The following is a 27,683-nucleotide window of genomic DNA, read 5'->3' on the forward strand; positions in this document are numbered from 1 at the left end:
TCTACTATGTTCACTTGTTTCTCCACCACCCACTGCAGTGCCTGCTTATAAGAGGTGACCAGTCAGTATTTTTTTGATGAATGAATCCACGGATAAATGAGCAACTGTGGACATGGCAAATACATACTGTCTTACATATAATTACAGAAAGAATGAATGTTTTGCTCAATGTTACCCACTGAAAATAAATTTAAGTTTGAACAGCAGTTCAGTTACATCAAGAGTAATTGCCCACTGCTGTATTATGAATGTGATCCAATTCCTGGAGACATAAGCATATGAATTATCAAAGCATAATTACACCTGACATTACATGGCTTCCCTGCAGATTCCTTCTGACAACAGAAAAGTAAAAGTTCCATGATACAGCAAGAGTGACCCACCTTTTCATTTCAGAGGGCTGTACCTCCCAACTCAAGTGTGACATCTGCTTAAAAGATGAAACCAGCCTCCTTCCAAAGAAATGACATCTGGTCGGCTCTTCAAGGATGAACATTTTATTGGAATATAGGCACTTGGCAGAGTAAATACATGGTTACAAAGTGTTTTAAGTTTATTTGCTTTATATAGTGACCAGAAAAGTCAATCCACGGTGTCGATTTTTTTTCTTGAAGTTGCAGACTTTAGAAGGCAAACCCTCAAACCCATCTCTTTATGGTAAAGTGTGAAGGCACATGTTGCCAACTGTTGCACCGAGTGAAACTATTATTATTAAGTCAGTGATGCCCTTCCCTTCTCCACATCAAAATTGCTATGAATCACATATCACTTAACCTTATTATAATGAACAAAAATCACTTTTGTCTTGGGGAATTGTGAAACCTTTTGAAATCACTAGCTCCGATATAGAAGACTACAAAACCAGAGTTGAGAATTTTTATAATAAAAAATGTAAAGCCAGAAAGCTTTTGTACAAGTTGGAATCTTACCCTGGTAGTCTGCAAAATCTTTTTGGAAAAGATTACTATGTGTAATGCAAAAAAAAAAAGTTTACTATGTGTAATGCAAGGCACTTGTGTCTCTGCTCAAAGCTACAAGGGAAAAAATGACAAACCCAATTTTTTTCAAGGAAAATATTTTTTCTTTGTGAAAGGTCAGTAGTAAAAGAACTAGTTTAAAGTCATGGAGTTTTTGCCAAAAACCATGTCTCGAGGTTTTATGCATTTCTAATGGCTTTGCCCATAGGAGAGATCCCCAGAGTGGCACACAGAGGCTTTTCATGCTGTTCATTTAGATCAAAATAACCTTGCTCCAATCTGGAAACCACTGAAATGACACATACAAGTCTGTATGAAAAGCAAAACAAACTCATAGTGATATGAAGTTATTCCATTCATCTTGTTAAAATGAAGACAGAGTATTTTAAATGCACTCTAGTTTCCTGTTCCATCTTCAAATTTAACAATTATCCTGCTTATTCTAGAAAACTTGTCTTTTTTTTTTTTTTTTTTTTTTTTTTTTGAGACAGGGTCTCATTTTGTTGCCCAAGCTGGAGTGCAGTGGTACAATCATAGTCACTGCAGCCTCAACTTCCCTCACTCGAACAATCCTCTTGCCTTAACCACCCAAGTAGCTAGAACTGCAGGCACACACCATTATTATTTTCTGTAAGGATGAGATCTTGCTATGTTGCCCAGGCTTGTCTAGAACTCCTGGGCTCAAGTGACGCCCCCACCTCAGCCTCCCAAAGTGCTGGGATTATAGGTGTAAGCTACCGCATCCAGCCCAATAACTTGTCTTTAGTGAAATATGTACAGAAAATTCTTTGATTATATTCTGGAGTACATCCTGCCAAATAGTGCCCAGTCCTCCCTAACCTACATGATGAATAATTTAGGGCATTAATGTTCATCCATCCAATGCAGTGAAATGTACTCTCTTTTAGGGTTGAAAAAAATCTCTTAGCTTTCCAGGGGGTGCAAGAAGCCCTGCATGCAGCAAAGAAAGGAAGCCAGGAAGCTCCGGTGTGAGGTCCGCCTGGGCTGGGACTCCACACTACCGTCTCAGGGAGTTGGGCAGTCTTTGTGGGGCTGGGCACTGCCTCTTTGGCTTCCTGCCTTACTGGGCAGTGCATCTGGCCATCTGCCCCTTGGACTTTGGACTTTACTTAAGAGAAAACTCAACAAGGGCAGAAAGCCCAGTTCAAAACGTCTCTCTGCCTAACAGCAGGCCCCAATAGCCCCAGCACAGCAGTGTTCTGGGTGTCCAGTTCCCACATTTCCCGAGCAGCCTGATGCTTGCCAGGTCCTCTGCACCAGGGATATTAAAGTGACTCAAGGAGGCAGGAAGCCATTATTCAAGGCTGTGGGTTTCCAGCAGGAAGCACAGATGATGACTAAATCCTAGTTTCTGTCCTTTAAGAGAGGAGCCTCTTGGAGAGACAGGAAGTAAACCTAATTTCAACACACCATGCTAAATGCCAGGATATGAGTGAGCACCGAGGAAAGCAGAGACTGGGGGAGAAGTGGCCTTTACTTTCTTCACCTATGGTGGGATCCCTCAAAGACATGAGGATGTAAACACTCCAAGAAAAGTTGCAACAATTAAATATGATATTATACAGATACTGATTATTATTCATGTTTATGACCTAGAAATTCTTCATGGGAGGGCTGAAGAGGGTGATATTTTAATTTCTGGTTAAATGGTTGAACTGTGTGTGAAGCAAATGCTCTAAAGAACTGATATAAATTTACTTAATAGTGATGATCTAAACAAGTTCTCAACAAATATGTTGAGATCTGATATTAAAATTTGGGGAGGGGCCAGGTAGCTCACACCTGTAATCTCAGCACTTTGGAAGGTCGAGATGCGTGGATCACTTGGAGTCAGGAGTTTGAGACCAGCCTGGCCAACATGGTGAAAACCCATCTCTACCAAAAATACAAAAATTAGCCGGGAGTGGTGCCACACGGCTGTAATTCCAGCTATTTGGGAGGCTGAGAGAGGAGAATCTCCTGAATCCAGAAGGCAGAGGTTGCAGTGAGCCGAGATCACACCACCGCACTGCAGCCTCAGCGACAGAGTAAGACTCCATCTCAAATAAAATAAAATAAAATAAAATAAAATAAAATAAAATAAAATAAAATAAAATAAAATAAAAAGTGGGGGAGGGAAACCAAGATGTAATACCTGGGACTGGAGATTTTAAGAAATGATCTGGTATTTTTCTGAAGGAGAAAAGAACAACTCCTTTTAATCTTTTGGAAGTAAGTCTCTTCCACTTTCAACATTAATGGTTATAGGTCACCATCCGATAAGAAGATGTGTTTTGTCTATTTCCATGAAAATGTAAGTTCTAAGAGGAAGGAACAAAGTTATTTTTCAACATGGTATCTCCAGTGCTTGGTATATAACAGAGACTCAGTTAGCTTGCTGAATGACCAAACTAATGATTTCAGCTTTTGGTAACATCTTTGGAACTTGAGGGCATACATCTTGGCTTTTGTCTTTATTTATTCATTCATTTTGTGCCCTTCTGGGAATGAACTAGGACTGTTTCAATGGAAAGAGAAGAAAAAATGCTGTCATAGTTTGAAAATTGGCATATTTTTTCTGGGAATGAACTAGGACTGTTTCAATGGAAAGAGAAAAAAAAAAAAACGCTGTCATAGTTTGAAAATTGGCATATGTTTTCTTCCAGATTAAATTCCCTTGGACCTTTTAATTTATGCTAGAACGAGCACCTTATCTTTTCTTTTTTTTTTTTTTTATTACTAAGTCCAACACAGTGCATGGCATGCAGTAACTGTTCAAATAATATTTGTTTAATTGATGGGCTTTAAGCTCGATAACTTAGCTAAGCCCTTTGCACTGTCTAAGCCTAATTTGGAATGCTTTCAGGCTTACCCAGGCCGATAAAATTTTCTTGCCTCATCTGAATTTCCTGAAAATGTGATTAATTAATAAGAATCATCAAGATTAATTAATAAGAAATCGATAGCAGGATGGGTAACAGGCCCAGACAGTCCCACAGATCACACCTTCCGCCCTCCATTTCCGCTTAGCTTCTCCTGAACCTATTGGGCGTGATTGCCTCTGTGGGGCTACAGCCAGCAGGGGTGACTGTTCGTGATCTACCCTCTCTTGCAGCCTGACTGTGAACAAATGCTGAGTCCTTAAGAGATGGTGAAGTAGGCATAGTAGATAGTAAAGCTAGACTTACAGTATACATTTACATTCTCAAACAAAATTAAAAAGCCTTAAAGTGCATAAGAAGATTGTATCACTGAAAAGTAAAGAGTATATTCAAAACTGTCATTCTACTGTTTTCTCCGTCTTCCCTGCAATACTATTCCCTCCTCAGACATCCTCAGCTCCCTCTCACCCCAAGTACGCCATTGCCTTTGTAATTCTTATTAAAATACTAAAGCAAAAATTCATGGTAGAACAATTCATTTCCACAAAGGTTTGCCTCAGTTGCTCATGCCCTGTGTGCATTTCCTCTGGTTTTATTATTCAAATTCAGAAAATACTTAAACATTTTTTGGTAACAGCTTACATGCAACCCCTAAGTGTACCCCTAAAACCCTTTGGCTTTGTTCAGAGAAAGACTTTAGCCAAATTGTCCCTTTCACTCCTCTGAGGGCAGCTCTGGGGAACTCTCCTGAGCACCTTCTCCTTCCTTCACATCATCTTTGTGTGACAGCAGGACATCCGTGTTTGGAGCATCCTCCACCACCCACTGACACTCATGAACATGGGCTACCTTGATCTCCTCTGCATTCACACTGGCTGTGACCTGGGCCACGCTGCTTTGCCCTCCCATCTCTTCCTGTTCCTCAGAAACCTGGCTCTCACTGAGGCAGACGGGGTCAGAACCTAAAGGGCAGCCCTCTTGCTGTGAGGCCTCCCCGTCCTCGGTGCCCTTGCCTCCTCTTCCTTCATGGGCAGCGAGTGTGCAGGCCTCTCCTGGGAGCTCCCCCTCCATGGGCCCCAGGGACTCCTCGGTGAGGCCTCCACTGGCTTGTGGAGAGGCTGGGCTGCCTACCTCTGGAAATCCCCCCAACTCCTCCCCACGGGCCTCGGGACAGGGAGGCTGGGCCTCCCTCTCACTGACTTCACTTTCTTCACAGTTGTCCAGATGGGTGGCAGCTGCCTGACTGGGCTCTTTTTCCTCTTCTTCTTCATTTTCTTGGGGAATGTGACTCTCCCTGTTTGTATCTTCTTCTATCGCTGGAGCAGAGTCCACTGATACTTCCACAGACGCTGTCAGCAACTTTCTGAGCTCCTTCAAAGAACCTGAGGCAGTGATGGGTTCTGGCTCTTCCTGGGCGGGTTCTTCACCCTCAAGGGGCCCTCCAAGCTCCAGCTCTGATGAACGTGTGCCCGGGAGTCCTGCCGTGTCCTCTGCCGCCACAGGACTCACCACGAGGTCATCCACTCTTGAAATAATCACTTGCTCAGTCCCACCCGGGGGTAGGCTTGGCCCAGGGAGAGAAAGGCTTTCTCCTTTGGCCAATGAGCTAGGGACCTCAGGCTGCTTCTCTTCCTCCGACTCCTGGAATACTTCGTTACTGAGGGTCTCACTACCCGGAACTCCTGGCAGAATGGCAGAAGCTCTTCTGGCAGGGCTGGCCTGGTTTGACCCTATGAGGGGCTTTAGATCTGTTAAGCTGGACACACTTTCACTGGGCAAGGCCATGTTATCTTCAAATAAGTTGTGTTTCTTCAGGATAGCGGCTTCCTTTATCACTGAGAGGTATCAGAAAACAAAACATGATATTAACAGTCTGCCCTGGTCAGCCTGGATTTTCTGATTTTATTGAGAAGCCAAAGTCCTCTCTCAGTCTCTCTGGCTATCCAAATTTCTCTATTTCAAGAGCCAGTTTACATCCAGGGAGCCTTCCCTGATGACCAAAGACCATAAACTCTTTCCAAACTCTGAGCCTCCGTAGCATTCATTCATTCATTCATTCACTTATTCAAACAGCAAACATTTGCAGGGCATTTAACATGGGACAAGCCCTGGGAATGCAGAGATGAATAAACTATAGCCTTTGTTTTCAAGACACTCAGGGTCTGCAAGAGCATCACCTGTATCCTTCAGGGAGGCCCCAGCACATTTTATTAGCTGCTAAGATGGCTGGCTTCAGTTTGTCCACCTGGACTGAAATCCTCTAGGGCAGGGGCAGGCCTTACACTTCTCTGCTTTACCTTGCAGTACAGTCCTAAATGTGTAATAGGTACTCGGTACTGCACATGCAGAGGAGAGGGCCGAAATGAAGATCCGTGTGCATCTAGCTCAGTTTCAAAGGCCACCAGAGGGGCAAATCTAATAAGAACAACAACAGCAGGTGACATTTTTGACCACGGGCCTCCTACTTATGGCAGTGCAGGGGCTCTAGTGCCCAAAAATATCACATCCCAGGGCTGCCATTCATATCAAAGACAGTATATATTTGTGTATTCAGCATAACTTTTCAGCAGCTAGCTGCAGAGTTTCCTTCTCTAACAAAATCAATATATGGTGACAATTTTCTAACAGAGAGCAATAAAGTGTCTGGAGGAAAGGAGTCTTTTTCTCAATCACCCAAAGGTGCCCATGGTGGGCTGGCAGTGGCCTTGGCCGAGCCCTTCCTTTGTGTACACACTGTGCTGACATCTTCATATTCCTGACCTCATTGGATTCCCTAGAATTAGCTACCGGGACCTGGGCTTGTGCTTGGCCAGTTTTCATTGAGGAAGGTCTTTTGTGATACTTAAGACGTTCCCAAAGGAGATCAGATATGTTTTAGGCCCACGGTTTGATGGTGGCCCTCTCCAGCCTTTTTTTTGAGACCTAGTCTCACTCTGTCACCCAGGCTGGAGTGCAGTGACACAATCTCGGCTCACCGCAACCTCTGCCTCCTGGGTTCAATCGATTCTCCTACCTCACCTCTGGAGTAGCTGGGATTACAGGCATGCACCATCACGCTCAGCCAAATTTTAAATATTTTTAGTAGAGATGGGGTTTCACCGTGTTGGCCAGGCTGGTCTCAAACTCCTGACCTCAAGGGATCTGCCTGCCCCAGCCTCCCAAAGTGCTGGGATTACAGGCGTGAGCCACCATGCCTGGCCCTCCAGCATATTTTTAACAAGTTTTCCTATCCACAATCCAATCCCAGGCAAGGGATTCCTGAGGATACTGTGTGCCAGGGTCCTACTGAGACTCGCATGACACTGCGTCATCACCCTGCACCTTTTTCTGTCCGGCTGAGTGTAGGCTGGGCATGTGTTGAGAGAGCCATTAACAAGCCTTGCTGCTGCAATTGCCTGTTCTCAGCTTTGGTGAGTGGGGGGCAGGGGCAGTCATAAGCCTGTGCCTAAGAAAAGCCCTTTTCCCTTTGTTCTGTCTGGAATAGCAAGAGGAAGACAGCTCTTCATGAGAGACCCGAGATTTAATCTCACTAAGGCTCAACTTTCTCATCTGTAAAATGAAACTTAAAATTCTCATCTCACAGTATTCATATTTTTGTATTAAAAAGGGAAAATAATAAAGTGCCAGCTTAGTGTGTGCTTAATCATAACGCTCAATGAAGGTTAGTATCCTTCCTTCTTTCCTTCCCTCTCCTCACTGTCTCCCCACCTCACCAATGTCCATTTCCTCTTCTCTTTTCCTCCAGACTGGCCTTACAGAATCCTGTTTCAGGGACGCTTCCCTCTACGGAGAGTCCCTGCAGCACCAGGTAACCTTCCTTACCTTTCAGAGTTTCATCAAGCAGGATCTGATGTAAAATCTCCTCATAGACATTTTCAACGTGAATCATATTGGTATGATCTGCAAAGATGAACTGCTCATATTTCTGAAGCTCCTGGAGAGCAAGAGATAAGAAGATAAAGATGAAAAGGCATGAGATGCCTGTTCTTAGAGGAGATACAGAAAGGACGATTCCCACTCATGATTCCTTTCTTGGAGGGCATGAGAGAAGGACAATGTTGGCCCAGGGGCAAATTACTCAATTCAACAATATTTTACTGGGTTCCCTTCAATTCAATTCATTGTCTAGGCACCATGCCTGACCTCAACACATCTATTACTGTCCATGATAAGGTGCAGAACTCACTCAGCCATTGGTGATTCCTTTCCCTTTCCTTGTACTGGCCATGCATTTTATGCACTTCATGGGGGAAGACAGCAGTGATTTTTTTTTAAATCGTCTCAAGGCCTCATTAGTAGGTTTGGAGCCTCCTTTTTTTCCCTCATCACTAAGATGTTTCCTTCTTCCTTTTTTAAACAAATTACAACAGCACTTTACCAAGGTATGTTATATATAATAAAATGTACAGATAAGTACAGCTCAATGATTTTAAATATGTAAATATTACCTACGTAACCATAACCCAGATCAAGAAGGAGAATGTTTCCATCATCCCCAAAGTTCCCCCACTCCCCTTTCCAGTCTGTACCCCTCAAGATATGAGCACTGATTTTATACCTATCGTGATAGATTGGCTTTTGCTTGTTCTTGAACTTTATAGAAATGAAATCATAATTATTTTGCGTTTGTTTTTGAGATTCATCTATGTTGCTACATCTATCAGTAGCTCATTCCTTTTTATTAAGTAGTATTAATTATATGGATAAACAAAAATTGTTTATCTGCACTCACATTGATGAAAATTGAGATTGTTTTTCAATTTTCAACTATAAATATAATTGCTGTGAACATTCTTGTACATATATTTTTTTTTGTGGATTTAAGGGCTTGTTCATGTTGGGCATATGCCTAAAAGTGAAGTTGTTGGGTCATAGGGTAGATGTACGCTTAACTTTATTAGAATGGGGCCACTTTGGGGGTTGGGAGAATCTCTAGTCAAGGGCTCTTCAGAAACATTTCTTTCTCTTCAACTGGCCCTGACATTCATTTATTCCTTCTAGGATAGCCCAGGCATGGTGCCACCCTTAACTCTCCCTCTTTTCCAAGGGTTTCCAAATGGCTTGCCTTTTATCAGCATGAGGACAGGGCAGGGATCAAAATGTACCAAATTATATCCCAGTGATTAACTTGGTAATCCTTGCACCTGGTGGTGCTGGGGGACGGCTTCCCACATGTGGCTCTTAGAAAATCAGGGACTTATCATGGGATTTGTGGTCTCTTGCCTGGAAGGACAGTATTTACAGCAGGTGATCAGAAGCACCACCTCAGACAACTCTCAGTGCTAGGACTTTGGGGCACTGTAGCCCAGATCACAGTGGGTAATAATGGGTTCCTTTATACCCAACCAAGAAGAAAGGCAAAGGATTGAAGAGACATGAGCTTCAATGACCCCTAGAGGGTCTAGAGGCAGGACTGTTGCACAGATTTGAGAAAAGCATTGCCCAGGAGACTGGAGACTGCCCTGGACTAGACATGGGACCTTGGTGAGCCACATCACTGCTCTGTGCCTCTGTCTCTTCCTCTGCTAAACGAGAGGAACAGACTCATGCCTGCAGTACCCTTTCATCCTTCCCATGTGGTCTCCCATTCCTATTCCCCTGATTGTCATTCATCCCTCAGGACTGGGTGAAAGCATGACTCTGGAAGTCCTTCCTGGCTGCAGAAGCAGAGTTTGGCACTTTCATTGGAACTCTTCCCCATGAGGCAACTGCTGTGTTCCTCACATGGCGTCCTGTTTGCCTGTCTCCCACTCTCTACCATGAACTCCAGAACTGCAGGGATGCTGGCCTGGCATAATGCCTGGATCATATGTGATACACATCTAATACCTATTTGCTGACTCAATAAACAGTAGACCTTTAAATTTTCAACCAGCTAAATAATTCTGTGGGAAGGAGAACTTTCTATGGACATGTACACTGTCATGAAGTGACCAACTTTACAAAACAGGTCTTCTATATTGAATTGGTTGAACTGGGCCATAGGTTTACTTCCCTCGGCCAATTAATTTAGTATCCCTGAAGGTAGGTGTTGGGGAGTCAGAATCATTTTTTCACAGTTCCTCAGACAATTCTAATACATAGCTCTGGCTGAGGTTGAGTACCACAGATCTAGGAAGCTGCTACTTATAGAGCCAAGGGAAATGCACTTTAGCAAAATAAAGACTCCTTCTAGGAAGCAGATAATCCCCTCATTCATCTATTCTGCAAATCCAGATTTTTAAAAAGCTCTTAAAGCTGATATAATATCCTCCATTACCAAAAACTCTGGGTCACGGGCTCTTTTGAAATCAATGCCTCCTGATTAAAAAAATTACAAGAGCCTCTTACAGATTGGGCACAGCACACTCTGTTGATGCTTAGAAAGAGGGGAGCAGATGAGAAGGAGAACCTCCTTACCTTTCTCCTGAAATAAGGCGGATTTGAGGCCCCCAAACTGCCTTTGCGATTGAAAAAAAAAAAATCTAAGCAGAACATCTGTGTGCAAACCCACCTAGCAGTGGACACCATCATCATTTGGCTGCTGAACTGTTCTGCCATGTAAGGTCAAGGGTCAATCCCTTGGCTTAATCAAATCCTTTCCTATTAAAGAACCATGCCCCAGAAATAAATGCCAAATACATCTAATATGCTGATGATGATCTGAAGAAAAACAACACTTACAGACTAAAAATGACCAAAGAAATGTCTGCAGTAAAATAACTCATGCAAAGGATTTTAATGTTCCAGTGCTTGGAGACTCTTTGAGCTGCCAAAAACCTCTTTATCATTTGCTCCAAGAGGGAGTAGGCCTTGTTCCAGGTTAATAGATCATTTTTGAAATGCAGAAGTAGTAATAATAATAGTGGTAGCAGTACTTGATACAATTTCCTGAGTGCCTATCATGTTACAGGGAAGTGTGAACCGGGTTCACACTCTGGTGGTCACCATGTCTGTGGCCCTGGCTCAGTGGCTTAACCACTCAGGTTTCCTCATTTGTACCACGAGGATATAAATAATACCTCCTCGCAGAGCTGTTTTCAGTCTCTGCTGGCCCATTGCTCTGCTCTACAGATGAAGTCACACCCTGGTAATCATGGCTCTCACTGGATGCTCAATGTTTGTAGAGGTTTTAAGTGGTTCCATTGATTTCGCTAAACAACATTGCTGGGTTTAACAGAACAAATATCCTGTAATCATGTGAGCTAAGCTCTTTTTTGGATGCAATGGTCAAGTTTCAGAGGACTTGTTGGACCTATGAGTCATACTATAATGAGGAACACCCGGTATCCTTAGGTATTCTATGTCAACCCCTAGTTTGGCTCAAATTCAGATCACTGCCCTTTGAGATTTTGTCTAGCCCAGGGGTCAGCATATCTGGCTAGCATCTTGTTTTTGCAAATAAAGTCTGTTTATATATAGTCAATGGCTGTTTGTGTGCTACAACAGCAGAGCTGAATAGTTGCAACAGAAATAGTGCAGTCCACGAAGCTTAAAAGATTTACTATCTGACCATTTACAAAAATGTCTGCCAATCCCTCCCTGGTCTAGTCTGCTGTTTGCCAGTACACATCACAAAAGAACTTGTTTGAACTTCAGAGGTAAGAAGAGCAAGCTCTTTAGGGTAACTCATCCCCTTACTGGTTTGCATGTGGACGCCAGTGCCTTCTGCACGGTGGGAAGTGTGATTTGAACTAGTGCCTCTTGAAATATCTTCTTTCGGATGGTGCTGCTGTCATAATCATATTGCTGTCAATAAAGAAACATATGTTAAATAGTAACAGTACAATCTGTTGACTTATGCTTGCGCAAAAAACTCAGCCACCCACTTCACCTCTCTTTTCCCCCTAATGTCTGAGAACTCTTGGATTTCCAAGGCCTCAGAGATCTTTCCATGTAATCTCCTCACACTGCAGGCACAGTTTATAACTGATAATGATCCATCTCACTCTTACCTTTTACAGATATGGAAACTGAGGCAAGATCAAAACAGAGTGGTGACTTCTGCATTATAAAGAAGTTGGGGATAGAATTGGGGGGTGAGTTTGTACTTTATTACTCCTGTCCCAGGTAGGTCCATGATCATCTATTACTCCACATCCTCAAAGCAGGGTCAGTGGGTTGTAATGATTTCCACAAGGGAAGAGAAGGCCTGGCTAGTGGCTCCATAAACACTGTGACGTGTTAACCAAAGAAGTTCAGTATCCAGCACAAGAAAGATGATGATTCTCTCTGTTCTGCATTGGACATCCCAACATGGAGACCAGGATTTAATCTTAGATCTCACTTCAAGGGGATCACAGATAAATCAGAGTACAGTCATAGGCAGTGAGAAGAATGGTCAGGCCAAGTGAAGAACGGTTAAAGAGACCAAGGTGTTTATACTGGAGATAACAACTTAGGGCAAGTTATAACTTATTCAAACAACCAAAGGCTGCCACGTGGAAGAAGGTTATGAATGAAGTGGGTAGAACTGGAATGACCAGTGGTGAGAACTTTGGTCTAACATAAGAAAGCATGTTCTTGCTGTCAAGAACTCAAATGGGCTAGCCTGAGAGGCAAAAAGCATCCTGCCAGTGCAGGTGTCGGAGCATGAGTGGGATCACCCCTTGAGGGAACCTGCTGAACACTGAACATGAAGTTGAACTAAAGGCACTCAAAATCTCTTTCAAACTTGAGGTCCTATTATTTGAACACCTTTCTACATTTTTTCTTCCTTTCTTTCTGTACGCTAAAGCATTTGACACTGACACTATCTTTTTTTTTACTTCCATTGCAATTTCATTATTATGTATGTTACCGTGATCAGTATCATTTTTAATATCAGTGAATTGGTTGCTAGAGTTTCCTCTTGCCTGTGAAGCATCAAGATCAAGTCCGAAATTCAGAGACCACCCTTAGGCTCTGTGGGACTTTGATCTTCTGTTCCAAGGCACTGTTTAGGATAACTAGAAGGCAGTAAAAAAAAATCAGTTAAAAAAAAATCAGTGTATGATCGTTTATCCTTAAACTCACCATTGACCAGCTTGTTGAGCTTAATTAAGTCACATTAGCTTTTACAGAATCAGTTCCTCATCTGTACAATGGGGGCATATTCCAGTTAATGCACAAGTTCTTGTAGGGATCAAGTAAAAGCCTTTAAAATATAACATATGCGCAAGCTCCTATTATTAAAGCTATTTTAATATACACTTACGCTGAAGTACATTTAAAACAATTTCATATGGTAGGTTTCTTTTCCTTGGAGTATTTCCTTTGCCATGAGGTTTTGATTTTTCAATAAAATATTTGCCAGTTTAATGGATGTTACCATATTTGTAACCTCTTCGAAGAAAGAGGCTGGGCCTTGCCTATTTTTACATCCCACACAATACTTATGGTGGACAGCCAATAAAATGTTTGTCGAGTTCTATCTCTATGAAAGCTGGGACACAGGGCCTCTAGCTGTGGGTAATGGTACTGAGGACTAGCAGTGGTCACTAGATGGCAGAAGAGGCATGGAAGTCACACTGGAGAAACCACAGCAGATTGACAAGTCACTGGACTTCGGAGAGGAAGGAGTGGGGAAAGATTAGAGCGAAGGAGAGAACATGGTATTTTCCACTTCACAAAAGAAACAGGGGTCACGTTCTCATTTTATGCTTCCCACAAACAAGAGAACGGTTTTACCTTTAAGACTCGGAGCTTAACCTTCTCAATAGCAACTGCAGTTTTGGAGGCCTCTCCTTGGAGATGTGGGGAAAGCAACTGCTCAAAAGTGAACACTGCATTCTCCATTAGCTAGAAAGCAGAAGTGACACAGAAACAGACAACAGTCAGAGGCTGGGGTCACCAACCACAGGCTGGCTAAGTGGGCTTGGAGAGTAGGGGCCATCAGAGATGAGTCCCCTCGGCTGTTACTCTGGGGGTGACCCACAGCAACATCACCCCATCACCAAGGCTGTGAAACAAATGGTCACGTGGCCACAGTGGGAGCAGGAAGAAGTTGGAAAACCCAAGGCCATGGGACTGAGCAAGCGTTCTGTCATCTCCTGTGGGTACTCCTCTTCTATTCTTTGATACCTGCAGCCACTGATTAAGGGATGAGGCTGGAGCCTTCTTCAACTAGTTTTTGGCTGCACCTCCACTTTTAAGTGGATGTAAAGCACTCCGCAGCATATCTCTCCCTCTCTCGGCAGTGCTGGGAAGGCAGGAAGGGTCAGGGATGGGTGGGGACAGTGGCTGACATGCTCATGGCTCAGAAAGCAGAAGTAGTTCAGGTATCTTATTCTCTGCACCTTTGCCTGTGTTCCCGTCACCAGGGTCCAATATTACGAAAGAGACTTCTGCTAAACTGTTGCCCAATTTTGTTCCTTCTTCCTCTTTCATCCCTCACAACTCAAGGGTTAGCTAAAATGTATCACTTAATCCTGTCCATAACTTTTATGAAAAAAAAAAAAAAATGCTCCTTTCTTCCCCAAGCCCGTGATCCCAAAGCATCCAATATATACTTTTTTTTTTTTTTTTTTTTTTTTTTTTGAGACACAGTTTCGTTTTGTCACACAGGCTGGAGTACAGTGGCACACTCTTGGTTCACTGCAACATCTGCCTCCAGGGTTCAAGCGAGTCTCATGCTTCAGTGTCCACATAGCTGGGACTACAGGTGTGCACCACCATGCCCAGCTAATTTTTTTGTATTTTTAGTAAAGACAGGATTTTGCCATGTTGGCCAGGCTGGTCTTAAACTCCTGACTTCAAGTGATCCACCGCCTTGGCCTCCCAAAATGCTGAGATTACAGGCGTGAGCCACCGTGCCTGGCCACAATATACACCTTTATCATACCTTCAATGCTGTAGTGAATTTATCTAAGAATTTGTCTCACTCAAGCTCCCTGAAGTGGGATCTGGTACAGTGTCTGGCCCACAGTAATCTCTCCTCAGAATATCTATGTGAAATGGCATGGTGTCCTTTAGAGTGTTGATGACCACACCCCTTGTTCATTCAAGAAACACCATAATATGGAAGGAGTTTGTGCTATTCATTCCTGTTACTGGGGAAAAGGTTCCTTATGAAAAAAAAAAAGAAACCTGTCAAGCAGACTCAAGAAATTCAAATATGAAGCTATGATTGATTGATTGATTGGTTTGCTCTTAATTACATTACGGAATTAATTTAAGCCAGTGGTTCTCAATCCTGGCTGCATATTAGAAGCAGCTGGAATCAGGGTAGGGACGTTCTATCAAAAAGTAGCCATATAGGCTGGGTGTGGTGGCTCATGCCTGTAATCCCAGCACTTCAGGAGGCTGAGGTGGGCAGATCACTTGAGGTCAAGAGTTTTGAGACCAGCCTGGCCAACACAGTAAAACCCCATCTCTACTAAAAATACAAAAATGAGCCAGGCATGTTGGCACATGCCTGTAGTCCCAGCTACTCAGGAAGCTGAAGCAAGACAATCACTTGAACCTGGGAGGCAAAGGTTGCATGCAGTGAGCCAAGATTGTGCCACTGCACTCCAGCCTGGACATCAGTATTTCCCCCAGGTGATTCCAATGTGTAGCCAAGGTTAAAGCACTGATTTGACAAATCGAGTAGTTATCAATTAATGCTACTTTATTTTTCGGAGCTATATCTTGTCTATGATGTTCACCCACATGGAAGGAAGATGAAGCCAGTGGAGGGACTGAACATGTCCTCCCCCAACATGATGGTTAAAGAGATGCGACGCATTTCCCTCAGCTACACCAGCAGCCAGTCTCACTGGTCAGCACCCATTTCTCTGCTCTCTCTTCACCCTCCTCCACCAGGGATGCCCCTGCCACACCCACCTCCTGCATGTAGTTCTGTGTCCTCTGAACCACCAGATCGACGTGGGGGAATCTGAAGCGGCTCTTGAGATCCTGCAGGCGCTCGTGAAGCAGGTTGACTTTAGTATAACAAGGTTCCATCTTCACGGAATGCAGCGGAAGATTCATAAGCCGGTCTAGATGCTGCATTTTGGTGAAGTGAAACATTAAACACCCTCAGATTGAGGAGTGGTATTGCATACATATTGCATATTACATACATTCTAAACAATCAAATGCATGTTAAAGTGAATCACTACTCAGATGCCTACATCTGTGACACCTTCAACTGTCTTATTTTCCTCCTTCAGTGGGTTCCTAGGGTAGCTGTAATGGTAGGACAGAAACCAGCAGAAACACCAACTGGATGACAGGAAGACCCAGGGGTGCACCCAGGGGGACTCCAGTCTTTGTAAGCTGTTGATGGATTCCAAGCTCCCACTTCCAGAGCCCAAGAACCAGGCAGGTAGGCTCTGACAAATGGTTGCTGCTAGGCCCCCAGGCTTCCAAAATCTTCTTTAGTGAGTGACACTCCTCTCAAAAAACCCCAGGGAGGTTGGGATGCTCCCTGGACTCCCGGACTTTGGAAGGGAAGCCAGAGTTTCTCGCAATTCTATGAGGCTCTGCCAGGGCCCACAGGGCTTCCCTCTGCTATAGGTTGCTTCAGGTGCTAAGGGATGGGAAGTGGAGAGGCAGAGCCCTGAACTGGGAGAGGTATCCAGTCTGAAGAACTGGCGTCCCTCCTACTCTAGTTTGCGCTCAATCAATGAGGTCATTGGGCTTCCAGCATCAGACCTCACCTGCTAAAGCCCTAAAGTGTTATCAACAAATGTTGTTGCAACAGAATGCATTCTGTTTTCCAAGCTTATTTTAAAATCATTTTTTAAAGGGGATACTGGAGGTTTAAAATAAACAGGGGGATGGGTGGAGCAGAAGAAGGCAGAAAGAAAGGTTCCGAAAATGGAGGGTCTAGAGGGAACGGGGGAATGAGGCAGGGTACATATGAATAATATAGGATGCACTGTCTGACTTTCAGCTTACGCAGAAGAGATAATCTAGATTTCTAGGTTTCTCTAAACAGGAATTTTAAAAGGGCCCAGTCTCATTATGCTTTAAAGGGAAAATACTGCTCCCTTTTTGAAGTGAGTTATGGAGAGGTCCACTGAAGTGGAATTAAGGATTAAAAGCATGCTGGGGAACTTGCAGCTCCTCACAAAATGGAATGTGTCTATTTTTTAAAAATATCAATTAAGCAGACAGGAGAGGGAAAAAGGGTTCCCACTTTGCTCCTATCAGATTGGCAAAAGTTTAATCAAATGACAACACCTATTGCTGATGGCAATATGGGGGAGAAAGCCCCTATCATACACAATTAGTGGAAATGTAAAATTTAAATCCTTTTTCTGAAATGCAATGGAAATATTTTTTAACATGAGAAATGTACTTTCAACCTGGCAATCCTGTCCTAGGAATGTATACTACAGAAATAAACACATCAGGGTATATGTGCGTGTATGTGTGGTATGTGTGTGTGTGTGGGTATATATATGTATGTATATAAATATATATGTATATAAATATATATAAATATATATGTATATAAATATATATATATTACAGCTTTATTCATAATGCCAGCAATATTGAGGTGAATGAATAAATCGTGGTGTATCCATACATGAAATATCATGCAGCCATTACAAAGAAAGATTTAGAGCGAAAACAGTTACCTTGGAAACAGTTTCATGAGGTATTTTTGGATGAGAAACTGATAAGCAGAGTAATGTATAAAATATGATCCCATTTTTCTTAAAGCAGGCAATCTAAAGTCTAGCGTCTAAGTATGTGTTTTATGTGTTAGATAAGAATGGGGAAAATACAGAATGGCATATGCTAAGTTGTTAATACGAGTTGCTTGAGGGGAGGTGGTGGCATTGGGGAAGGGGGAGAATAAAGACAAGTAAAACAAAACAGACTGCAATAAGAAACCCTAAAACATCTGTAAAGTGAGTCTGTTAATGTACAATTATATATGTGTATATATGCATAAAGAATAAAGGAAAATAAATAGAGGCATCTGGTTTTATCTACTGACTTATAAGGATGTTCATCATGATATGTCAAGTATAAAACCAAACCGCCAATTTATATCTTTGTCAGTGATTCTTAAACTGTAGGATACACCAGAACCTCTGGCGGTCTTGTTAAAACAAACTCCTGGCACTACCCCTAGAGTTTCTGATTTAGCAGATCATCAGTGGGGCCTGAGAATTTGCATTTTAAACAACCAGGTGATGATGACACTGCTGGTCTGGAGACCATACTTTGAGAAATATTGATCTGTTAAAGCAAACTAAATATAGCCTGAGAAGGATTCCATACTTCTATATTTGAGTCCTTGTGGATAAACTGTAAGAGTCAGACAAAATTGAAAACCTAACTTAGGACTATGCACCTGTAACAATAACTGAGTGTTGGCCAGTCCCAGCAGCCATACTTCAACCACTCATAGACTGCTGAATGTTCAAACTGCGTTCAGACAAGGCAAATGCCGAGTTGTAACCAATCTCACTATTTCTGTTCCTCACTTCTGATTCCTGTACATTACCTTACCTTCTTTGCTTGTAAATTTATTCTGACCGTGAGGCACCCCTGGAGACTTTGTGAATCTGCTGTGATTCTAGGGGCTGCCCGATTTGCGAATCACTCATTGCTCAGCTAAACTCCTTTAAATTTAATTTGGCTGAAGTTTTTCTTTTGTCAGATGGTGTCAGAAGCAGGATCTGAAGTGGACCTTCTAGTGACCCCCAGGAGAGCTGAGTGAACATACAAGGTACCTGCAGGTCCCACCTGTGTCCATTGATCTCTCAGAGTGGCTGGGGATCGCGGGTGAGCTCCCTCTAGAGTTTTGGAGCTCCATGGATTTGTGTTTTGAGCTCTCTGAGTTTCTTTGAGCAAGTTTCTAATCCAAACTGGGTTTGTAGATATGACAGAAACTGGACTGGGTCCAGGAACAGATTTGATCCGGGAATTAACTGGCTTGGATCCAGTTAGAGGCCTCTTATATCTGACTGGGTCAGAAAGGAACTGGTAGTAAGCCGTAATATTGCAGGGGTTATAACATTTGGCTTTTGAAAATTCATAGGGATTTCTGTGTTCTACCCCTTTTTTCATTTTTCTTGTGTGCTTAGGTAGGAAAAATCATTGGCTAAGTTAACCAAGAGAACCTGGGAGTAAAGCCAATATTTTAGGTAAAAATGGGCTCCTTAATTTCTGGAAAACTGAGTTCCTTCTGGCTTACACATTAGGCCTGGGAGGCAGCGAAGTCTTACAGAAACAGCAAAATCTTACTAAAGATAACTTACAGTGGAATGTTCCAAATGAACAACAATGCATTGAAGTTCTTTCTTTCTTTTTCTTTTTTTTTTTTTTGAGATGGAGTCTCTCTCTGTTGCCCAGGCTGGAGTGCAGTGGCGAGATCTCAGCTCACTGCAAGCTCTGCCTCCTGGGTTTACACCATTCTCCTGCCTCAGCCTCCCGAGTAGCTGGGACTACAGGCGCCCGCCACCACACCTGGCTAATTTTTTGTATTGTTAGTAGAGATGGGGTTTCGACGTGTTAGCCAGGATGGTCTCGATCTCCTGACCTCGTGATCCACCCGCCTTGGCCTTCCAGAGTGCCAGGATAACAGGCGTGAGCTACCGTGCCCGGCTGCACTGAAGTACATTTTTAAAATGAGGGCTCTTAGTAAAATATCTTTTGGCTAGGAACGGTTTTGGCTCTATGGGATGTCAACTGCTATTCTCTTTGGAATAATCTGCCTTACACTCTTTGCTGATAGCTGTGGGTGACAGGATTAGGCATGTACAGGATGGTGGGACATGGGGAACTTTTTCCTTCCTCCCCAAAAAGAGGGAAACCTGAGAGCTGATGAGACTGCTGGAAAAGATCCTTTCGCTACTAGCTAGTGGCCATCAGAACTTTTCAGTGTCGCTGAAATGAATGGGTCTTGCTCTGGCCTCCCTGAGCTCTTTACTTTCTGCACAATGCCACAGGCAATACTTCCCTTCATCTTATTTTCCTTTCGTATCTCTTCCGTTACTCAGGGCAACCATCTTGCCCAGAGACAGCGCCTTGAAACTCCTAGTCGGAGGTTTGATTAAAGATGAGGAGGGCCATCTGAGGGCAAATTTAAGCCTTGCCAGTTTGATATTGGGTGCTAAGCAGAGTGGCTAATGTCTATGTTTTATTATTTTGCTCTGGCCAGAGTGAAAAAAAAAATTTTCCTTTATGATGCGGCTTGGCCCCCAGCGTGATGGTGCAGCAAGCTGGGTCACTAGAGCCACTCAGGGCAAGAGAGCCCAGAGCCTGGCATGCTGGCCAAAAGGTAAGAATTTCTTACCAATCAGATTTCTGGCCTCTCTCTCTGTAAAAACAGTTGAATGAATGGTAAAAATCACTGCTTATCTCCATCTTGTTTTATGTTCTTGGGAGCTTGACTTTGTAATCACATAGCAGTACTTTCTCTTGGTCTCTGCCTTCCAGGGAACAGGAATTTTAGGGTTTATGTCATAGTTAGCTCTAAAAATTATCCTGAGTAGTTAAAAGCCTTTGCAAACTCACTGTTAACTACTCTAGATTCCTTCTGGGAAGGGCAGTAGAGATTGCCCCATGCTGTAGTTCAGTAGCTAAGGTTTTGCCCTTTCATACTGGTGGTCCGGGTGCAAGTCCCTGCTTAGGAAGCAAACTCTTTCTGGTTGAATATCTGCATAACCTTGTCTAGTCTCTTATCCTCCATGGACTATCTTAAATTTTCCTTTCTCTGAGCATCTGTGAGATTACCTACTATGGTAAATTTCAAAAGCCAGAAATATCAGCCATTTGGCCTGGCTAAAATTGGTTAAAAAGAAATTTTAAAAAGACTTTATTAAAGAGTGCTATGGTTAAAAGTCAGCTTAATTAAAAGTGGGTATTCAAGCTCTAACAGCCTGGAGGCACCAGAGACCCCTTTCCTGGCCCTGTTCTTCCAAGGACTCCACCATAAAGTCAATAACCAATTAAGAAACTAAAAAACTAGCAAACGAGAAATCTTACAACTACTGTATAATGTTCTTCTGTCTGTCTGTGTAATTATATATGTGTTGTGTATAATGTTTATATAAAAGAACTCTAATTAATTGGCTTAAACAAAAATCAGCACTTACATCAAATATTTTGACAGCAAAATAAAAACTGTAATACCTTTTAGTTCATGTAATTTCAGGAATTTTTGGGAGACAAAAACAGCTTTAAAGATTATTGATAAAGACATTTTGTCTAAATTATGCAGGTCAGATAACAGGTTTGCTAAATGCTTTAAGGTCATAAACAACTTTGACTTTTTTGAAAATTGTTCAATTTATTTTAGAGACATTAATTCTAAATAAGGCCTGGGGATACATGGAATTAACCATGCCCCCTAGCCATGCAAAGAAGGTTATAAAGAAAAGAGATTTTCTATAAGAGAGGATGTTGTATGGTAAATTCTTGTCCTAAAGTATAATGACTGGTTGTTTAAAAAGAGAGATGTTTAGGCAAGTCAGAAAGTCTAAACATGTCATACATGGTCTGTGTCAGTTGTGAAATAATTTATTAAAAAGATTTTGTGCCAGAAATGTTGTACAATTTAAAGGTGCTTCATAAACTGCCACTATGACTTTTAACTGTACAGTTTGCCTGCTTTATAGCTAGGTAAGGCCTGAGATACATGGAGTTAGATGCTGGAATAAGTCAGACCTTATCTGTCTGGGTCCTAGGCTCCACACCTAGTACATAATTAAATCCCTTACTTACCAAGATTTTTACTGAAAGTAAAAGTTGCTGAGAGTTAACACTGTAATATGTAATTGAGCCTACTGAAAAAAATACGTTTACATGCAAGGTATGTAAGGAGAATGAAATACATTTTTTTGTAAGAGATTATAAGAAGGTATGGAAATGTAAATTTTTGCCTAGGTTAGAGGGTTAAAGGATTGTTTTAAATTAAATAAAGCTAAAGGTTTGAACACATTGTGCAAGGTTTATAAAAAATTAACTGTAAGTGATTCTATGTGTGAATACATTGGCTAAATAAAATGGCATTATTATTTTTTCCCTAAATTGGACACTGGAATAAAAGCACAACAGAGTTTTCTTGGAACATTGTTCTGTTCTGAGAAAAAAAAATTCTAATTGGTTATAAAAGGTTTATAAAAGTCTTACCTTATGGTCAAAGTAATTAAAATTGAATATATTTATAAAATGTTATTAAAAACTAGCTTTAACATTAAAAATACACTAATGGAAACATAAAATTTGGCTTTCTCTTTTAAAAAGGATTTTTATATAATATTAAAAGATAATGAAAGGTTTTTGTTTACCTTTTAAGTAAACTACAAAAGAAAAAGGTGAGGGGGAAGGGAAGGAAAGGAGACAGACAGTTGGCCTCATGCTATCTTCATTGGGTCTTATTTGGAAAGCTGGTCTCCTCTCTATCAGAGTAATGTTTCATCCTTTAAAAAATTTTTGTATCATCATTTTGGCTAAATGATTGACTGAAAGTAACCTAAGATTCTATTTTGTAATATCCAATGCTTAAAACCTGTGGTATTTGACAAACCTTTCAAAACCAAGCTCTAGGTTATCATGCTAAATCAGCCAATACTAAAATTGTTTAAATACACAATTTGAATGAACCCCACGGTCAAAGTCAAATTACCTATGATAACCCATTAGTTATCAGTGCTGTGCACCTAAATTGGAGAAACAACTGGTATTCAAGAGGACATAAGCCCACTGTTAAGCATGGACTCATGAAGAACTAGGATGGCCACCTTGTCCTTCCTGAGTCCTTAAGCTTTTGTTATTAAAGGTTCTGCATTCCATGACTTGTCATGGAAAAGATAAAATAATCCAAATTGAATCTACTGATGTGGTAACTTATAAATTATGGAAATAGTTTAGAACCAATATTTGCTTCCATATTCCTGGGAAAAAAATTAAAGCTTCAGGTACATTTGGCTATCTGATGGGCCATTTAAACATTTATAAAGGGATTTCATTCAACTGTCATTTTCAGTGCATGTTTTCTAATTGTATAAAAGCTTTCCAATGCAAGAGGGCCGATGTTATAACAGTAGATTATTATGCTACAATGTATTTTCACCAGGTAAAGAAAGCTTTTTATGGTTCACTGAGGATAATCCCTTCATAATCTAGAACCTGAAGATTAGATCTTCTGAAAACATCAGAGAAAGACTGTCCTTGCCCTCCATACTACAGCAAAACTTTGGAGACTTGAACCTTGGGTTCATAATCTCACAACTGAGAAGGGTCGCTTCACAGTCCTGGAACTGTACATCCACTGGACCCCTTAAGTTAAACTAACCAGGACAGTTTCTCCCCAGAAGAAGATGACATCCTTGATATGAATAGCTTTTCCCAAGATCATGGATCAAGACTTCTGCTATCACAAGACTCTGACCTTTGAATATTTTTTCCTTGTGTATGCCTCTATGAACAATATAAATGAAAAGGGAGTCTATTATGTGCACTTATAGGGTATAATTTTATCTGTGAAGGATTTTGCAGCCAACCTTATATATGAATAACCTTATACTTTAATAGAAAACAGATTAAGGCCCAATGTGGGTGAGAAACTTTAGTGGTACATACATTGCCTCATAATCAGTCAAAACTCCTCTTAACCTGCATCATGGATTAATGAGAACACTGCCAGGAGGCCTTCACTCTTCTAGAAGGACATCATTTGTTAGGTCCTTTCTCCATGGTTTAGACTAAAAGACAAGAATTAGAAATGTCTCTCTCATAATAGGCCCTACAGCAAATTCTACTTTATAGGCTGTTACACAACAGACTTTAAATTCTCCTGTGAAAGTTTTGCTAAATAATAAAATTCGCTAAACAGAAATGTACCTATGCAGCTGCTGACACTTGTGGCCTATGCAGAAATACATCATATGTAGATTAAAAAAATTCAGCTGTAGGGGATTAATGAAAAGACCACCTAGTCAAGTGAGTAGACTCTTCATCTAGCTCATTCTTTAATCTATTTAATTGTAGGTGATTTGGTTTATGGGGTCCCTGGGTAAGGAGCATACTCCACACTCTTGATATTATCCTCCCAGTAGTCATAATAATAGTCTTCCTGGTGTGCCGTATTCTCTCAAAGGTTTTAAATGTTTGCATGCAGCCATCTCTAGGACGTCAAATGGTCCCTCTTCAACTGAAATGACAAAAGCTGAAAGAAACATGCGACCATGAGGACTCCATAACCTATATGAATGACATGCCGAGACCAGAAACCCAAAATGATGGTAACTGAGAGTGGTGCTAAGGCCCTAAGTTTTGGTCACACTCTCCCCTAAGTGAGAACCTGGCTCAAAAGGGGGAATTATTTTTAAACAAAATTTTAAATGGGAGGCCATTATTTGGGACTAAGCTCATGCACTAGGCCCAACAAACCAAACCAAACTAAAATAGAGCCACTTCTGCTAAATGTGACATAATCAAGCTAGGACTTTAAGAAAACACATAGATCCTAGAACAGACCAGGCTTTGTTTTTCTCCTGTAAATAGGATGTTCCAGCATAAGGAGGTGCCCTCTACTCAGTCCTTATTCCCTCCTTGCAAAACCCACTGTTCAGCTGTTTCCCAGTGGGTTTCAAAACCATGTAAGTACATTTATGATAGTGCTAATAACATCAATGACTAAGGCTTTGGTCAATCTCTCAAAATTGAGAAAGTGACCAAAAGGGCGGAATAATTATTATTGTTTTTAATTTTTTTTATTATACTTTAAGTTCTAGGGTACATGTGCCAACGTGCAGGTTTGTTACATAGGTATACATGTGCCATGTTGGTTTGCTGCACCCATTAACTCGTCATTTACATTAGGTATTTCTCCTAATGCTATCCCTCCCCCAGACCCCTATCCCACAATAGGCCCCAGTGTGTGATGTTCTCTACCCTGTGTCCAAGTGTTCTCATTGTTCCATTCCCACCTATGAGTGAAAACATGCTGTGTTTGATTTTCTGTCCTTGTGATAGTTTGCTCAGAGTGATGGTTTCCAGCTTCATCCATGTCCCTACAAAGAACATGAACTCATCCTTTCTTATGGCTGCATAGTATTCCATAGTATATATGTGCCACATTTTCTTAATCCAGTCTATCATTGATGGACATTTGGGTTGGTTCCAAGTCTTTGCTATTGTGAATAGTGCCACAATTAACATATGTGTGCATGTGTCTTTATAGTAGCATGATTTATAATCCTTTGGGTGTATACCCAGTAATGGTATCACTGGGTCAAATGGTATTTCTAGTTGTAGATCCTTGAGGAATCACCACACTGTCTTCCACAATGGTTGAACTAATGTACACTCCCACCAAGAGTGTAAAAGCATTCCTATTTCTCCACATCCCCTCCAGTAGCTGTTGTTTCCTAACTTTTTAATGATTACCATTCTAACTGGCATGAGATGGTATCTCACTGTGGTTTTGATTTGCATTTCTCTGATGAACAGTGATGATGAGCATTATTTCATGTGTCTGTTGGCTGCATAAATGTTTTCTTTTGAGAAGTGTCTGTTCATATCCTTTGCAAAAGGGGGGAATTATTAATGCAAACTAACTATGGCCTAAGAAGGACTCCTTACTTATATATTTGAATCCCTGTGGATGAACTGTAACCTAGCTTATTAGTCAGACAAAATTGAAAACCTAACTCAGTAGTAACAATAGCTGAGTGTTGGCCAATCCCAGGGGCCATACTTCAACCACTCATAGACTGCTGAATGTTCAAACTGCATTCAAATAAGGCCATGCTGTAACCAATCTCACTGTTTCTGTACCTCCCTTCCAATTCCTGTATGTCACTTGACCTTTTTTGTCTATAAATCTGTTCTGACCATGAGGCACCCCTGGAGTGTCTCTGTGAATCTGTTGGGATTCTAGAGGCTAATGATTTGCAAATGGTTTGTTGCTCAATTAAACTCCTTTAGATTTAATTTGGCTGAAGTTTTTTTTTTAAATCAAGTTTCATATCATGAGGGTATATTTTTTAAAACAAACCAACAATGTTCTACAAATGAGGATATATACTTGTATGAATAAAGAAAAACTATAGCAAAAATATATACCAAGCTATTTCTATTAGTTAATTCAGGGAGTTGGGAATGGGGGTAGCCTAGGAGACTGGGGTGGACTAGGATTAGTGGGTATCAGTGATGGTGATTAAGTTTGCCTTTATATATATTTGAGTATGTTGTTTCACTTGTACAAACAGGTTATTATTTTTCTAACTTGAAAACCATCAATAAAACTATCAGATGGATGGATGAATAGATGGACGAATGGGGGGTCTGAATGAACAGAAGAAAGGCTGGATGAATGGAGGGAAGGGCAGAAGAACGGAAGGAAGGAAAGAAGGGAGGAAGGGAGGGAGAAATGGCAGATAAAGCCCCATGGAAAACGCAGCCAGGCAGACCATTCACACCCAGCTCCTCAGCTCTGTATCCTACCTCCTTCAGCTGGACACTGTCTTTGGTGTTCTGGAAGTTCTGGCTGAGTTCATCCACCTCTTTCTCAAAGAGTGCACGTACTTCACTGAATCCCGAGCTCACTGGTCCCATGAGCTCCTCCAGGATGGACGCCAGGAATGGCTGCACACTCTCCACACAGCTTTTCTCCGCCGGCTGGGCCACCATCGCTGAGGTAGGAAATAGCCAAAAAATTCTGTGACATATGGCAAAACTGGGTTTGTGGGCACTGGAGCCAGACCAGAGCTGAATGGTGCCCCACGGAGCCATTTAACAGGCAAGGCAAGCTCAAGTGGCCATGATAGACTAACACAATGAGCCCGGTGCTCGTGGTCACAAGAAAGGAAAATCACTGGACCATTTGAGAACTGGAACAAACCTATCCACTCCCCAAGCTTCCCTCTGCCCTGGGACAAAATGCATTTTCTGCTTGATCCCTCTGAACATGCAACTCTTCATATAAAGAAGAAAAGGCTGGTGATCCACCTATCTACTGTCAATCACCATCATTAAATATGCACAGTGTGTCTTCTAAAAACATAATTTATTGCTTTAATTCATTTCTCTAGGAGTTAATCACTCAATATAATTCCATCCCCCTCTCCCCACCAAAATACTTTTTAAGAACTCCAGTACATTCTTTTCTTGGGCCAATGGAACCAAATTCCATTCAGTTTGCCACCCTACCTCCTGTCCCTATCCCTGATTAAAACAAGACAAAACAAAATCACAATAGGTTTTTCTGACCAAGATGACTTGTTTAGTGACAAAAATGTAGAGTACATTCTGATCATGAAGAGGAATGAAAAAATGTCACTATAATTCCACTCTCCAGAGGAAAGTACTGCTTTTTGATTTAGAAGAGGGAGAGCACAGTGAAGCTCCTGGTCCAGTCTGGGTAGGACATGGAAACCTGCATTGTTTTCAGAGCAGAGGTAATTCTCAGGATCAGCTAGGAAGCCGCAATGGAGTGAAGGAGGCCAGAGCTGGAAGAAGCCTGAGCTCGCTCCGTGGACCGGAAGGCTAGCTCTGTGGATCGAGGCAGGTCACAAAGCCTTGTCATAGAATCACAGAACTGAAAACAGAAGCACAAGTGGAGCTGGTATCCAATCTCTCCACTTTACAGATGAAAAAAATGAGGCCTGGAGATGTTCGATGACTGGACAAACATCACGCCCTAATTTGCAGGAGCAGGGCTAACATTCAAGTGTCTTTCTTAAGTTCTTCTTGGGAATTTGCTTGCAGTGAGATGAATGGCTTCATTCTTATTTCAACTGGCAGAAACATTTCACAGAGTGGTGCAGGACCAGATCACGGCCTCTTATTCTGAGAATCCAAAATGACTAATACTATTAATATTACAAATCACTCATAAATATTTGGGATGTAAAATATTACACAGGTCATAGAATTATTAAGAAAAAATGCTTTCAATTGTATGATC

The 27,683-nt window shown here is 41.7% G+C and overlaps 1 protein-coding gene across 3 annotated transcripts in view; it reads right to left on the reverse strand.

Moving 5' to 3' along the window:
- Positions 1 to 481: 481 nt before the first annotated feature.
- NIBAN1 (niban apoptosis regulator 1) overlaps positions 482 to 27,683 on the reverse strand; it is a 173,609-nt gene continuing 146,407 nt past the window's right edge. For all 3 annotated transcript variants that reach the window (XM_024793704.2, XM_024793703.2, XM_071077084.1), the window contains exons 9-14: positions 26,222 to 26,409; positions 15,644 to 15,805; positions 13,508 to 13,618; positions 11,480 to 11,587; positions 7,682 to 7,793; positions 482 to 5,694 (exon numbers count right to left, since the gene is read on the reverse strand). In XM_024793704.2, the coding sequence (XP_024649472.2) occupies positions 4,574 to 5,694; positions 7,682 to 7,793; positions 11,480 to 11,587; positions 13,508 to 13,618; positions 15,644 to 15,805; positions 26,222 to 26,409 (1,802 nt within the window). In that variant the 3' untranslated portion in view covers positions 482 to 4,573. The remainder of the gene's footprint in view (positions 5,695 to 7,681; positions 7,794 to 11,479; positions 11,588 to 13,507; positions 13,619 to 15,643; positions 15,806 to 26,221; positions 26,410 to 27,683) is intronic.

Source organism: Macaca nemestrina, chromosome 1, assembly GCF_043159975.1.
Source record: "Macaca nemestrina isolate mMacNem1 chromosome 1, mMacNem.hap1, whole genome shotgun sequence".
Classification (NCBI taxonomy): Eukaryota; Metazoa; Chordata; class Mammalia; order Primates; family Cercopithecidae; genus Macaca; species Macaca nemestrina.